The sequence below is a fragment of the Macaca nemestrina genome, chromosome 2, assembly GCF_043159975.1.
Source record: "Macaca nemestrina isolate mMacNem1 chromosome 2, mMacNem.hap1, whole genome shotgun sequence".
Taxonomy (NCBI): domain Eukaryota; kingdom Metazoa; phylum Chordata; class Mammalia; order Primates; family Cercopithecidae; genus Macaca; species Macaca nemestrina.
Genome location: NC_092126.1, coordinates 35,367,203 through 35,381,229, shown reverse-complemented (window position 1 = coordinate 35,381,229; position 14,027 = coordinate 35,367,203). Strand labels below are relative to the sequence as shown.

Genomic DNA, 14,027 nt, shown 5'->3' with positions numbered 1-14,027 from the left:
TGGTGTTACTTCTGTTGGGGTATTTGTTGATGGCTGGATAGTAAAGACCGCTTAATTCCAGGGTGGTTTTTGTATTTCTGTTTTGTTTTTCTTGGTAAACTGGTGCAGGAGAAGAAGCTGGAACGACACTGTCGTTCTGCTACAACCTGCAATGCCCTTTATGTCACCCTTTTCGGCAAAATGATCGCGCGGTAAGTGTTGGTTATTTTACATGATCTTCTGCATGTTTTGTGATTGCTGCAGACCCTTTCTCACCCTGCAAAACTGAGAACCAATCACTACACCGGTCTCTTGAGCCACTCAGATTTTATTTGAATAGTGATACTAACGTTTGTGAGAACATGGCTTACAGGTGAAGATTGAGTACCTACTGCCCATGATTGTCAGAACTTAATAGATTTGTCTCATTTTCTTCACACTAATCTGTTCCCTATTGGAGGTTGCAAAAGAAAGCCATCCTCACCCTCATTTGTGGCCCCTAGCTTTGGGAAAGTGAAGGAAACAACTGAGGGTTAGAATATTATTTCAGGTGTCTTTGAATATCAGGAGGTAGATATATGGATACGAATTTTTAATTGTCTCTGTTCTCAAGTCCTGATAAACTTTTATTATAAAATAGTTCTATTTTAGATATCCATTAGTAATCTGCCTTTAGATAAGCATTAGGGTGTCACTACTTTTATTTCCTCAAGATAGCTTTACCCTATTCTATCTATTCTCAACCATTAGAATGTTTTACTACTTTTATTTCTTCTTCAGTATAGCATCACTCTACTTTGTCTTTTCTCAATCTGAGGTAAAAAAAAAAAAAAAAAAAGATTAATACATTTTTTGTTATTCATTGCAATAGATGGCAATTCTAGCACACATATTTCCAGACATCGAATCTAGTACTTCTTGTCTGTTTATTCCATGTTCTCATCTTGAGCACCAAATTTGAAATTTAAAAAATCTTCTGAAACTTTACATTGCCCATGATATTTCATCTTCATTTTTGTTTTTGAGACAGTGTCTCACTCTCTGTTGCCCAGGCTGGAGAGCAGAGGCTCGATCTCGGCTCACTGCAACTTCTGCCTCCCAGACTCGAGCGATCCTCCCACCTCAGCCTCTTGAATATCTGGGACTACAGGAGCATACCACCATGCCTGGCTAATTTTTGTATTTTTTAATAGAGGTGGGGTTTTGCCATGATTGCCAGGCTGGTCTTGAACTCCTGGGCTCAAGCAGTCCACCTGCTTAGCCTCCCAAAGTGCTGGGATTACAGCCTGTGAGCCACTGTGCCCAGCCTGCCTGTGATATTTCCACCGTCCTTTTCCACTGTTAGTTGTGGCAACGCATCTGGCCTCTGTGAACATAAGTGATACAATGAGTATGATTCAGGAGTGTGAGTCATTTGTCATACATTTAATAATGTTCATTGAAAGTATCTTTTATTGTTTTTATTTTTGAAAGTACCTATTTTAAAGACACTATCGATCCTTTGTTTTTTCTCTTTGTACATCTTTATATTATTTTTAAAAACTGGTAAATATGGCCGGGCGCGGTGGCTCAAGCCTGTAATCCCAGCACTTTGGGAGGCCGAGACGGGTGGATCACGAGGTCAGGAGATCGAGACCATCCTGGCTAACACGGTGAAACCCCGTCTCTACTAAAAAAAATACAAAAAAAAACTAGCCGGGCGAGGTGTCGGGCGCCCGTAGTCCCAGCTACTCGGGAGGCTGAGGCAGGAGAATGGCGTAAACCTGGGAGGCAGAGCTTGCAGTGAGCTGAGATCCGGCCACTGCACTCCAGCCCGGGCGACAGTGCGAGACTCCGTCTCAAAAAAAATAAATAAATAAAAAATAAAAATAATAATAATAAAAAACTGGTAAATATTGTGTAATCTTTTAAAACAAACTCCCCTATTTAATGATTTTCTTTAGCCTTGTGTTTTCAAAATTCTGGCTCCACACAAATTTAATTTGCATGGCTAACTAACAATACTTATCATCGTTTCCCTGCTTCCTGTATGTAGGTGGCATGCTTCTGGATAATAAGAACCATAACTGACTCATTTTTATATTCCCTAATGCCTAGTAATTGCTTGACAAATAAGAGATTTCAGCATGTTTATTGCACTGAATTAAATTATATATAGTAAAATTAACCCAATGACTCTAGCAGCCGCATAAAACTACCACTTTCCTGTATCATGTTTTATTGAATTTGTTATTGGTTGCAGTACAAAAAATAAGAGTTCACATTGTTTTTAATCGATCTCAAAATTTTCACAGATGTTGGCAATCTGTAAGAAATTAAATCTCTTCTCAATTCCAACAGTGCTGGGAGAGCAGGCAATTTAGATAAAATCCTTCATCAGTGTTTCCAGTGTCAAGATACTGTTTCATTATATCGACTCGTTCTGCACTCTATCCAGGAGTCCATGGCAAATGATGTGGATAAAGAGCTAATGAAGCAGGTAAAATGTAAAATGAAGCAGGTAAAACTTATAAAAAGGAATGTTAGTTTGCTTTGTGTGTGTGTGAATGGAAGTAAATAACAATTCTTTTAAAATTTGTGCTTAAATATGTTTCAGGCGTCTGCAGGAATGCTGATAGCCGGAGTGTGCTTGTGGAAATTTGTGTTTTCCTGATTATCATTGAGATTTATCATCTTTTCTTGTTACTGGCTATCCTTGTTTCCTTTTTTTCTGAATTGCTGGTTCAAGTCTTTACCCATTTTTTAATTGGGTTGTTTGTCTTTTCCTTATTGATCTGTAGGTGTCTTAAATGTTCTGCATACTGAAAACAAATCCTTTATTAGAAAATTCACAAATAAATGTCTTTTTCCTGTTTGTTCTTGTCTTTTAACTGTATAGTATCATTCATTATGGTTTCATCCATTATACAAAGCTTTCTTTCATATATATATGCATGTGTTTATACACACACACACACACACAAACAATAATTTCCTTCAAAAAGCTTTACAGTTTTGTTCTTCATGTGTGAAGTCCTTAACTCTTGTTGGTATCTTTTTGTTTATTGTGTGAGGAAGGGATCTACTTTTTAATCCTCTGTCATGTGGATAATTAATTGTTCTTTTTACTAAATAATACATGTCTTCTGCTCATTTCCAATGCCAACTGACAAATATCAAGCTCACAAATAAATGTGGGTCTGTTTCTAGGCTCTTCTGTTCTGATTTTGCCTATTCTTTGCCAGTGCCACACTGCTTAGTTATTAGAACTTTAAAGTAAGCTTTCATAGTTACTTGGGTAAATCTCCTTTTATTATTATTCTTCACAATTGCTTTGTCTAATTTTCCATATATATTTTTAGAATTAAGTGCTATGTAATTAAAGTAACATTTTAGTTTTTGTTGATGTATTCAATTTTGGTTTTTGAAAATGTATATCTAGCAACCTCATCGTTTGAACCTGGATCTATTTTTGTTAACTTTTCAGCTTGGTGGTTCCCGGGGTTTGGACTTCTCAGCCTACTCCAACCTTGCAAGCTTCCTTGTATTCTCTCCACGTCTGTGGGCTAATGTTTTTCTCATGCACCCCTTCACTGAGCGTGAAGGTCCTTCAAAGCCCTTTAACGGTCCTGGTGTTGACAAGAAATCTAGTTCCACCTCCTTGCCTCACACGGCTTAAGGGCTCACCTTCCATCCCACTGTGGGTATGAGAAACCTAAACCCTTAAGTTCCTGGGGGCTGCTGCCTGTCCTCTAGCTCCACTGCCCCCATAGCCAGCAGTTTCAGCTGTCAAAACTCTGATTTCAATTTCCTATTCATTTTTGACAGTTGGAGGATTTCCCTATCTTTTTTCCAGGATCAACTGTGCTTTTAGAAATGTGTCTGATATCCATACATGTTTATAATAGGAGGGCTATTTTCTTCCACTGTCTTCCTGGAATTGGAATTCTGCCATTAATTATAATAATACATTTATGCAGTTTTAATTTTCACTATACTTTTTTCTATATGAGTATTATCTTTGGTGTGCTAGATTTTATAGATACACTATCTTAATCTTGATTAATGTCTTTTGGACAGTGTGCTTTAAGAAATCTATTTTTTGATTTATTAAATCATTTGGATTATAAGTTTTGGTAAAAAAAAAAATAGCCTTAAAAGAATTATGGAAATTTTAATGGCTGTTAGTTACTTATGGAGGTGCTTTATGATTACTGTTGATTTGTTTTGCTACCTAGATTCTCTGCCTTGTCAATGTTAGTCACAATGGTGTGAGTGAATCAGAACTGATGGAACTCTATCCTGAGATGTCCTGGACTTTCTTGACCTCCCTTATTCACAGTTTATACAAAATGTGTTTGTTGACTTACGGTTGTGGCTTGCTCAGGTTTCAACATCTGCAGGTAATGTTATTTTAGGCATCTTTTCATTTATTTATTTATTTAAGAAACAGGGTCTCCTCTGTCACCCAGGCTGGAGTGCAGTGGCAAGATTGTTTCTTCCAAAGGAATAAATTCTAAAGATCTGCTATACAACATTGTCCCTGAAGTTAACAATACTGTAGTACACTTAAAAATTTATTAAGAGGGTAGGTCTCATGTTAAGTGAGACAATTTTTAAAATTAAAAAACAAGTCAGATACAAAAGATCAAAAATAGTTTCTTAAAGGTAGTTTATTTTTTGAAGAGAAGGAAGTTTATTTCAATTATGTTTCATTGAATTGCTGGTATTGTTATATAGTTATGCATTGCTTAACAATGGGGATATGTTCTGAGAAACACATCATTAGGTGATTTTATCATTGTGTGAACATCATAGAGCGTACTTACACAAATCTAGATGGTACAGCCTACCACACTTGGAGGTGATATGGTATGGCCTATTGCTCCCAGGCTATAAACCTGCACAGCATATTACTGTACTGAATACTCTGTGTAACTGTAAGTGTTTGTGTATCTAAATACAGAAAAGTTACAGTAAAAATGTGGTATAAAAGTTTTAAAACGGTATGCCTGTATAGGACAGCTTGATTATAATTTTATAGGATCATCATCATATATGCAGTTTGTTGTTGACCAAAACATTGTTATGTGCACATGACTATATATGTATTAAGAGTTTGGACTCTGTAAGCCAGTCAGCCTCCTTTTCCTGGATTAATACCTATCTAAACTTGGGCAAGTTCTAAGCCCTGGGCAGACTTTAGCAGTTTACAAAAGGGGTTGTGAAGCAAATTAATTGAGGTGGTTCTTGGTCCTTGTGAGGAACTAGAAAGATATTTAGCACATGGAAGTAAATGTTTAGGATGTTTTGGATAAAATGATTCCTATCATCTGCAATGCCATGGTTGATTTATATATATACGCAATTACAAATTAAGTCTTAATTTGAGTATGCTGTATCGTATTTGTAGATGTGAAATGTTTGCAATTTCACAGACTTTTTCCTTTATTGTGTATTGTTTGAATATAATTTTTTTTTGTAACTTTTCATTCCACACTTCTGAGATTTTTAATGTATTAACTCAAGTTTGAATTAAATTGTGTTTTGAGCTTATAAATATTAGTACAGGAATTTTTATTCTAGTAACAGTTTATCAAATAAATATGTCCTAAATTTAAAAACATTTAAGTGACATTTCTATTATACAGCTATAAAATAGGAATAATTATAAATTCTTTTTTGCAAGTCTGTTGTTAGATGTACAGTGACTTACATAAAATAGAACTGAGTATTTCTTCTTTTTCTCCGTAGGCTTGGGAAACAGTGAGACTGGAGTACCTGGAAGACCCCACCGTTAATTCTTCATACAGGCAAAAGCTAATCAACTATTTCACCTTGCAGCTAAGGTATTGTAAATGTTCCTATTGTTCTTCTGTGACTTCTGCAACACCCTCTACCTTTGTGTCCTTATTTCTGTTTCTTAGCTTACAACTTAAAGTATAAAAATTTAATTATTACAAAAAAGATTAAATCCTCTCCCTATTCTGTTAATGTCAAAAGAGCAAAAGATGATTTTGTCTTTTAATATTATGCTAAAAGTTTAAACAAGGAAAATCAGTGTAGGATCATTTTATTATTTTTATTTTATTCCAGTAGTTTGTGTCCATGTATCCGTATGTGTGTATATGGGTCCATTGAGGGTTTTTTAAAATAGTTCAATTTTAGGAAAATACTTTTAGAGTTTGGTTGATGGTTCTGCATGTCACTGAATTTATTTTCTTAGATTGGTAAAGTCTCTGATTTTGATCTAACTTTTTTAGTATTAAATTATACTTAAAGAATCAGAGACATATGTTAAATATATTTTTCTTCCTTCAACATTTGTTTGAAGCCTTTTTGAGGCAGTCTCATTGTAGGAAGATATTGAATATTGTCTCCTCTCTTACGATAGTCAGGACAGAGTGACTTGGAGAAGTGCAGATGAACTCCCGTGGCTTTTTCAGCAGCAGGGAAGTAAACAGAAGCTGCATGATTGCCTTCTTAATCTCTTTGTGTCTCAAAACCTTTATAAAAGGTAAGAAACATTATAGAACATCCTTCCCCAGAAAGAGAGATTTAAAGATGTTCAGTTTAACAAAGAAAAATGGTATTTTTAATTTAAAAATTAGTCCAGGTATCTGAAATACAAACAGTGTAGGAGAAATCTTGAGACAATTTACAAATCTCTATTAGATCTACTTTTCCCAGGAGGAAAACATAGAGTACTGCTGCTTTATGAAATCAGAGCTGGAATGATTTCTGTTCAACTTTTTATCTTATGCTTACATTTAAGCAGGTCTAAATCTAAACCACCCAGAGAGGTGGTTCATGATGTCTGCTTCTTCGGGCCTTCAGATATCTGAAAGCATTGGCTTCAAAGTAGACTCTGGGCTGCAATAGAATCTGTCTGGTGTTGAATTTATTTGTTTTTGTTTGTTTGTTTATTTTCTATGTCTGGTGTTGAATTTAAAGAAATAATTACCCTAATTCAAAATGTATTCTGTTTGTCTCTCTTGTTGTGTTCTGGTTTGTCAGTGGCAGAACTACCTTTTTATGAGCCAACTGTCTAACCTGCTAAACTTCATGAGGGTTTTTTTTCTGCCTTACTTAGAAATTTAGACATTTCTTATACGATACGTATGTAATTTATTTTGCTCCTGTATAAACTCTTTCAGATTTGTTGCATGTCTTAAATTATTTCTGATCTCCATTCCAATTTTTCATGATTCCTTTGAAATCAGGTTATTTTAGTTTACCAGCTCTCCCATGCTACTTAAAGTCACCTACAAATGAATAAGCTTACTTTTGTCATTCAGTTTCTTGATGAAAATGCAAAGTAGATACTCTGTGACAGTTGATTTTTCATTAGTTTCTTCTCTTTGAATTTCCATACTTAAAATAATTTTGGGAGTGAACTCAGCAGTTGGCTCCGTATTGTGAAATGTGTAAAAAGGATTCAAATAGATTCCCATTGGTAAGTAGCCATGATGGTATTAAGGATAACAGCCAACACTGTGGATTACTTACTGTGTGCCATAATCCCCCTACAGTACCAGCCGAGGCAGCTAGTGTCTCCATTTCTGCAGGTGAAGGTGATGAGGTCTAAGAGGTCAGACAACCTGCTCAAGATCACATAGCTAAGATAGTGGTGGAACTCAGATAGTGAGTGGTCTGAGTCTCACCTCACTACACAATACTCGCCTACTAATAAATTGTCAATAACTTGATATTAATTCTGGAATTTCCATTCTGTAGTGGATTTTAAAGTGTGGTTTTCATTAAAGTACTGTTATTTGTTGAAACAGGGGACACTTTGCTGAGTTGCTGAGTTATTGGCAGTTTGTTGGCAAAGACAAAAGTGCAATGGCAACAGAATACTTCGATTCATTGAAGCAGTATGAGAAAAACTGCGAAGGCGAGGAGAACATGAGTTGTTTAGCTGATCTTTATGAAACCTTGGGGCGATTTCTCAAGGATCTAGGCCTTCTCAGTCAGGTAAGCTCAGCACATCAATGGCAAGCCAGAGACAGGTGGGATTTTTGTGTTCACTCTTCTGTTTTTCTAAGATGTTAATGTAGTTTTCATTTGTTGTGCTATAATCTTTAATATTTAATCAGATGACAGATCTTGCAGCATTTCACTCACTTTAATTGGCCTTTCACCCTTTTTCCCCCCAGGCTGTAGTACCTTTGCAGAGGTCTCTAGAGATTCGAGAAACAGCTTTAGATCCCGATCACCCAAGAGTAGCCCAGTCCCTCCACCAACTAGCAAGTGTATATGTGCAGTGGAAGAAGTTTGGCAATGCAGAACAACTGTATAAACAGGCATTGGAAATCTCAGAAAACGCTTATGGTGCGGACCATCCATATACTGCTCGTGAACTGGAGGCACTTGCAACTTTGTACCAGAAACAAAATAAGTAAGATTTTTTAGATCAGTAATACCTGATTTTATGAAGGGGAATTATAGTTTTAATGTACTTATGGGATAGGCTTTATTTTATCACTGTGTACTTTTCCGTACCCTGTGCCTAATCTTCATGTGGTAAACAGAGAAAATTAGAACTGTAAGATTCATCTCTGTTTGAAGATGCATGAAGGATAGAACATGGACTTTTGAGTCATATAGTCTTGGGTTTGAATCCTGGAATCCTGGCTCATTCACTGACTAACATTGAGTGCTTTACTAATATAAGTTTAGTATCCTTTATCCAAATGTGGAATGAGAAGTGTTCAGGATTTCGGATTTGTTCAGATTTCAGAATATTTGCATATATATAATGAGATTATCATGGGGATGGGACATCCCCCAACTCTAAACATGAAATTTATTTATGTTTCATATACAACTTATACACATAGCCTGAAAGTAATTTTATGTACTAGTTTTAATTTTGTAACTTCTAGAAGTATTGTTTCATACAAATTTTGTGTGAATTTCACATTTAAACTTGACCAGAAATTAGTCTATGCAGAAAAAGTTGTTAAAAATTAATAGTGCGCTATAGAAAACTAAAATTTTGGATTTTCATTTAGTTAGGTTGCCCTTCAGAGACTTAGGATGAGTTAGTTAAAGATTATTAAATGTCAGCTACTTAGAGGACTAGACTTAATTTGTCAAAATTTTTTTAATTGAACAGAACTTTTTATTAGAAAAACATCCATGATAGACTAAGATATCTTAGTGTTTTGCCATATTTTGTTTTATGAAGGGTTTTTAGAGATTTGTAATGTCATATGACTATCATTTCTAGAAAAATGATGTATTTAATAGCCCAAAAAGACTTTACACTATGAAAAGAGTGCTTTCATTTCACTGAAGTATACTTTGAATGTTTCTTTTGTTTGACTTACTGTAATTTTTTTTAAGATATGAACAAGCTGAACATTTTAGGAAAAAATCCTTTAAGATTCGTCAGAAAGCTGTAAAGAAAAAAGGCAACTTGGTAAGGAGAGATTTCTTTTGTGTTGTGTTTTGAATGTCAGAGGAAAAGAGCATCATAAACGCATACACCCCACATGTTTAAGAGCTTTAGATTTTAAAATCTTCTAGTTTTTAAGAAAAGAACTACCTAACATTTTCTTATTTATGTGTTAAAATATCATATTACTGAGAAGTACAATTTAGACTTTAAAAAGTGGAACTCTAAATTCATTTGAAGGTTAGGCTTTGAAAGACGGAATTTAAAGCTACCAGTTTAAAGGGTTGGAAAAAGGAATAAAATAAATGTAGTTAACATTTTGTGTTATGTTCAATGTGAAGAAAGCCTTTCCCTCAAATACACAATAAAAGTTATTTTTATTTTTTTAAGTTGCTGATAAAGTCTAAATGTAGCATATTTCTTTAATTTAAAATGCTGTGTGCATTTTTATGGACCTGATATTTATGTGTTTACCTATGGGGTTGATAAATATCTGCAAATTAATTATATTCTATTGTTTCTTGAAGCACTTTGAGATATAGTTTACTTTCTAAAATACAATCATTTTCATGAAATAGTTTTTAATGAATTTTAGAATGTGTTGCTATGTGGAAATATTTGTGTTTGTAAATCATCAAGTTAATTTACTGTGATACTTAAAATAAGTTATCTAGATTAAATGGGAAAAAAGGAAGATGTTTTAGGACCCTCATATATTGTTTCAGAATCAAGGATTGCACCTACTTAGTGATTGCTTTTCATTTTTCATGTTCGCTGCAGTATGGATTTGCCCTTTTACGTAGACGGGCTCTGCAGTTAGAAGAGCTTACATTAGGTAAGGACACACCTGATAATGCTCGGACCCTCAATGAACTGGGTGTTCTCTACTATCTTCAAAATAACCTGGAGTGAGTACCATGGGGTTAATAATGAAAATAACCATTTTCTCTTTGATACAATGTTGTTTTACATTTTTATCAAGTCTAAAGCTAGAAAAAAATTGATAATGCCAAATTTCATGTATGATGTCATATAATGAGCATACACATACTTGAAGACCATGGTATTTTCTCTACTGTGTTTCTTTTCACATTGTTTCTTTTTTTTTTTTTTTTTCTTAATTTTGAGATGGAGTCTCGCTCTGTTGCCCAGGTTGGAGTGCAGTGGCGCGATCTCGGCTCACTGCAACCTCCACCTCCCATTCAAGCTATTCTCCTGCCTCAGCCTCCCGAGTAGCTGGGACTACAGGCGCCCGCCACCACCCCGGCTAATTTTTTGCATTTTTAGTAGAGACAGGGTTTCACTGTATTAGCCAGGATGGTCTCGATCTCCTGACCTTGTGATCTTGCCCGCCTTGGCCTCCCAAAGTGCTAGGATTACAGTTGTGAGCCACCACACCTGGCCCACATTGTTTCTTAACTGAAAAGTTATTCTGTAGCTTCCCTGGTGTATTTTGTATATTTATGAAAAGTGAGTTTGTGTAGATATTGTGCATGAGACCTCACAGAAGCAGCAGCTTGGGACTAATAGTAAATCATGCAGACAGTTTCTAGTTTTATTTGTCAGTTTATTTGGGCAAAAGGATTCAAAATGACATTTATATGTTATAAAAATAAATATTTTTGGACTTCAGATATGAGAAAAATATAACAAATTTGAAACTTTGGATGTCAGAAAAGTATAATAAATCTTTAGCCCACTTACAGAACCTTATGTAAAAAATAATGATTTATTCTTTTGTTAAAAATTATTTAGTACTGGCTGGGCATGATAGCTCATGCCTGTAATCCCAGAGCTTAGGAGGCTGAGGCATTAGGATCACTTGAGGCCAGGAATTCGAGACCAGCCTGGGCAACATAGTGAGACCCTGTCTCTAAAATAAAATTAATAAATTAGCCAGACATGGTGGTACACACCTGTAGACCCAGCTACTTGAGAGGCTATGGTGGGAGGATCACTTGAGCCTAGGAGTTCAAGGTTACACACACACACACACACACACACACACACAAAATAAAATAAAAATTATTTAGTACTAACTCCAAAGGGAGGAAGAGTGAATACCAAAATCTTTTGTTTGACCTAGGTCTAATAATTTTTAAAGTATAAAAAGTTTGTTTTGGAAAATACCAGTTTTTCTTTCAGAAGTGGAGAATTGAGGCAATCATCCACACATTTTAGGCCCTCAAACTGTCAGGAAAAGGGCACGAAGAGATAGGGGTGGGGAAGAGGGGGAAAGTAAGATTTTGAGCTGAATCTCTTATTTTAACTTGAATCTAAGAATAAAGATGATTCAGTTCTCCACTCAATTTAGGGGTCAGGATTCCAAACTCTAGAGAATAGATAGTTTAAGCCATTTTGGGATTGTGTTCACAGAACAGCTGACCAGTTTCTGAAGCGTTCCTTAGAAATGAGGGAGCGAGTTCTAGGACCAGATCACCCTGACTGTGCTCAGTCTTTGAATAATCTGGCAGCTCTATGCAATGAAAAGAAACAGTATGATAAAGCAGAAGAACTTTATGAAAGAGCTTTAGATATTCGGAGACGTGCGTTAGCTCCTGATCACCCCTCTTTGGCATATACAGTGAAGCATCTTGCCATCTTGTATAAGAAAATGGTAAGTAATCCTTGGCATTGTTACATGTTTTACAACACATCAGTTAAGCCATAACTGCTATCAGCAAAATAATTTATCTTTATCATGGATAGGTTAGTTTACATGAGCTTTAAAGATCATGATTTAACTTTTAACAAGTAACTGAGCATAACATTTAAAAATAATTATTTCATACTGAACTGGTTACATTGATTATTGATTCTGAAATAATATACTAGTAAATTAATATGCTGGTTTTGTTTTGTTAAATACATTCCAAGTACAAATGCATTTATTAGCATTCTAAATCAAACTTATTTTACATTTCAGAAGTTCTAAAATTCCACCAATATTAAGTTTGCTGTGTAAAGCAACGTAAACATAAGAAATCAGGAGACATCTTTGTAGTTGATTAAATGAACATTTTTATTTCATTCTTTCTTGGCTTTGCCTGTAATTAAATGTAACCATTGTTTGCCATAAGGTTCTATACTGAGTGATATTTGGAATTTTTATAGCTGTTCTCCAAAAAAAAAAGAAAAAATCCAGGGATGTCTGCTTTCCCATTTAGCATAGTTACAGAGCTTTGTAGACTATCTTTAGACGTTGTGGAACCATTACTGGTCATCCTGACACTGAAGTTGTTTTAGTAAGAAGGGTACATTGCTGCTCTTTCTGCCCAACTTTCAGATGAAATGAAGTAGTTAGAAAAATCTGGAAAGGATTTGGCAAGAAATGAGCTTTTTATTTTGATGCAATCTCCAAATTATGTGCAATATGGTAAATCTACTTTAGCTGATATGTTTTTACTACACTAGAAACAGTAATAGTGGATGATCCTAAAGGGTGTTCTGAATTATCAAAGGAAATGCTTTTGTATACAGTGTAGCTTTAGATTTTCAGTTATCTATAAATTTAATCATTCCGCTGAGAGGAAATGCTTCTGAGATTTTTTTTCCTCAAAATTATCCTTTAATATGAAATTTTACATATGAAGAAAGCTCTGATAAGATAGTATTTATTGCCTTATATTTTTGTTAGATTTAACTTTTGTTTTTTAGGGGAAACTTGACAAAGCTGTACCTTTGTATGAATTGGCTGTTGAAATTCGACAGAAATCTTTTGGCCCAAAGCACCCTAGTGTAGCTACTGCTTTGGTGAACTTAGCTGTTCTTTATAGCCAAATGGTAAGTTCCCATATTTTAACGTTTTATCAGTGAATGATTTTATGGTATAAAATATAGAGAAACATGAATTAGATAGGGAACAGTAAATACAATGAAAGACAATTTAAAGATATTTCTAATACTTCCTTTAGTACTTGAGAAACTATTGAAGTTAGACTTATATGAAGTCCCTTCCTCTTAGTGTAAAACGCTGTTTAGTTCAGAGCATAGGCTTAGTTTCTAAAGTTGTGGAGATACCCTACACCCCTCCATATAATATTGTACTTAAGCCTGTGGCATTTGATTATGATGGGCAAGAATCAGGTGGGGGACCCATTGGGCAATAAAGGAACAGGTTTTTGCTTACAGTATTGGATTATGATTAGATGGTTACTGAGCTAGGTCTAAATCTTAAGTATCTGACTTTCTGTTATACTGCTTCTTCTATGATTATTCATAAATTAATCTGTTTATTCCCATCTTTTAGAAGGATATTAACATTTTAAAGTACTAATCAAAGTCGGTTAGCTTAGTCTAGAATACATTAATTTCAGAAACCCAGTGTGTTTAAGTGAGCATTATTATTTTTTTAATAAGAAAAAACATGTTGAAGCTTTGCCATTATATGAAAGAGCATTAAAGATTTACGAAGATAGCCTGGGTCGGATGCATCCTCGAGTTGGAGAAACATTGAAAAATTTAGCTGTGCTTAGGTAAGAATTTTTTTCACTTTCTTTATAAAGCCTCTTTTATTTGAAGTAGCTTTAATTTGTCTAAGAAGAGCACAAAATATGTATTACTGAATGTTTTCTTAGAGTAGGGAGGGGTTGTTTTTTGCTGATCGACTTCAAGAGGTACTAAAGTAGTATCCAGAAATGAAACGAAGGCTGCATGATCTATTTTG

General features: G+C 34.9%; 1 protein-coding gene across 5 annotated transcripts in view; it reads left to right on the top strand.

The window, feature by feature from the left end:
* Positions 1–14,027, top strand: part of LOC105490372 (nephrocystin 3) — a 51,313-nt gene that overhangs the window by 26,671 nt on the left and 10,615 nt on the right. For 2 of the 5 annotated variants that reach the window (XM_071090922.1, XM_011755894.3), the window contains exons 15-26: positions 109–191; positions 2,320–2,458; positions 4,197–4,361; positions 5,713–5,807; positions 6,353–6,475; positions 7,746–7,935; positions 8,118–8,359; positions 9,310–9,385; positions 10,142–10,269; positions 11,738–11,978; positions 13,019–13,144; positions 13,721–13,836. In XM_071090922.1, coding sequence (XP_070947023.1) covers positions 109–191; positions 2,320–2,458; positions 4,197–4,361; positions 5,713–5,807; positions 6,353–6,475; positions 7,746–7,935; positions 8,118–8,359; positions 9,310–9,385; positions 10,142–10,269; positions 11,738–11,978; positions 13,019–13,144; positions 13,721–13,836 — 1,724 coding nt within the window. Of the gene's footprint in view, positions 1–108; positions 192–2,319; positions 2,459–4,196; positions 4,362–5,712; positions 5,808–6,352; positions 6,476–7,745; positions 7,936–8,117; positions 8,360–9,309; positions 9,386–10,141; positions 10,270–11,737; positions 11,979–12,998; positions 13,145–13,720; positions 13,837–14,027 lie in introns of those variants that run through there. The other 3 variants (XM_011755895.3, XM_011755896.3, XM_011755897.3) reach the window with 3 other exon arrangements.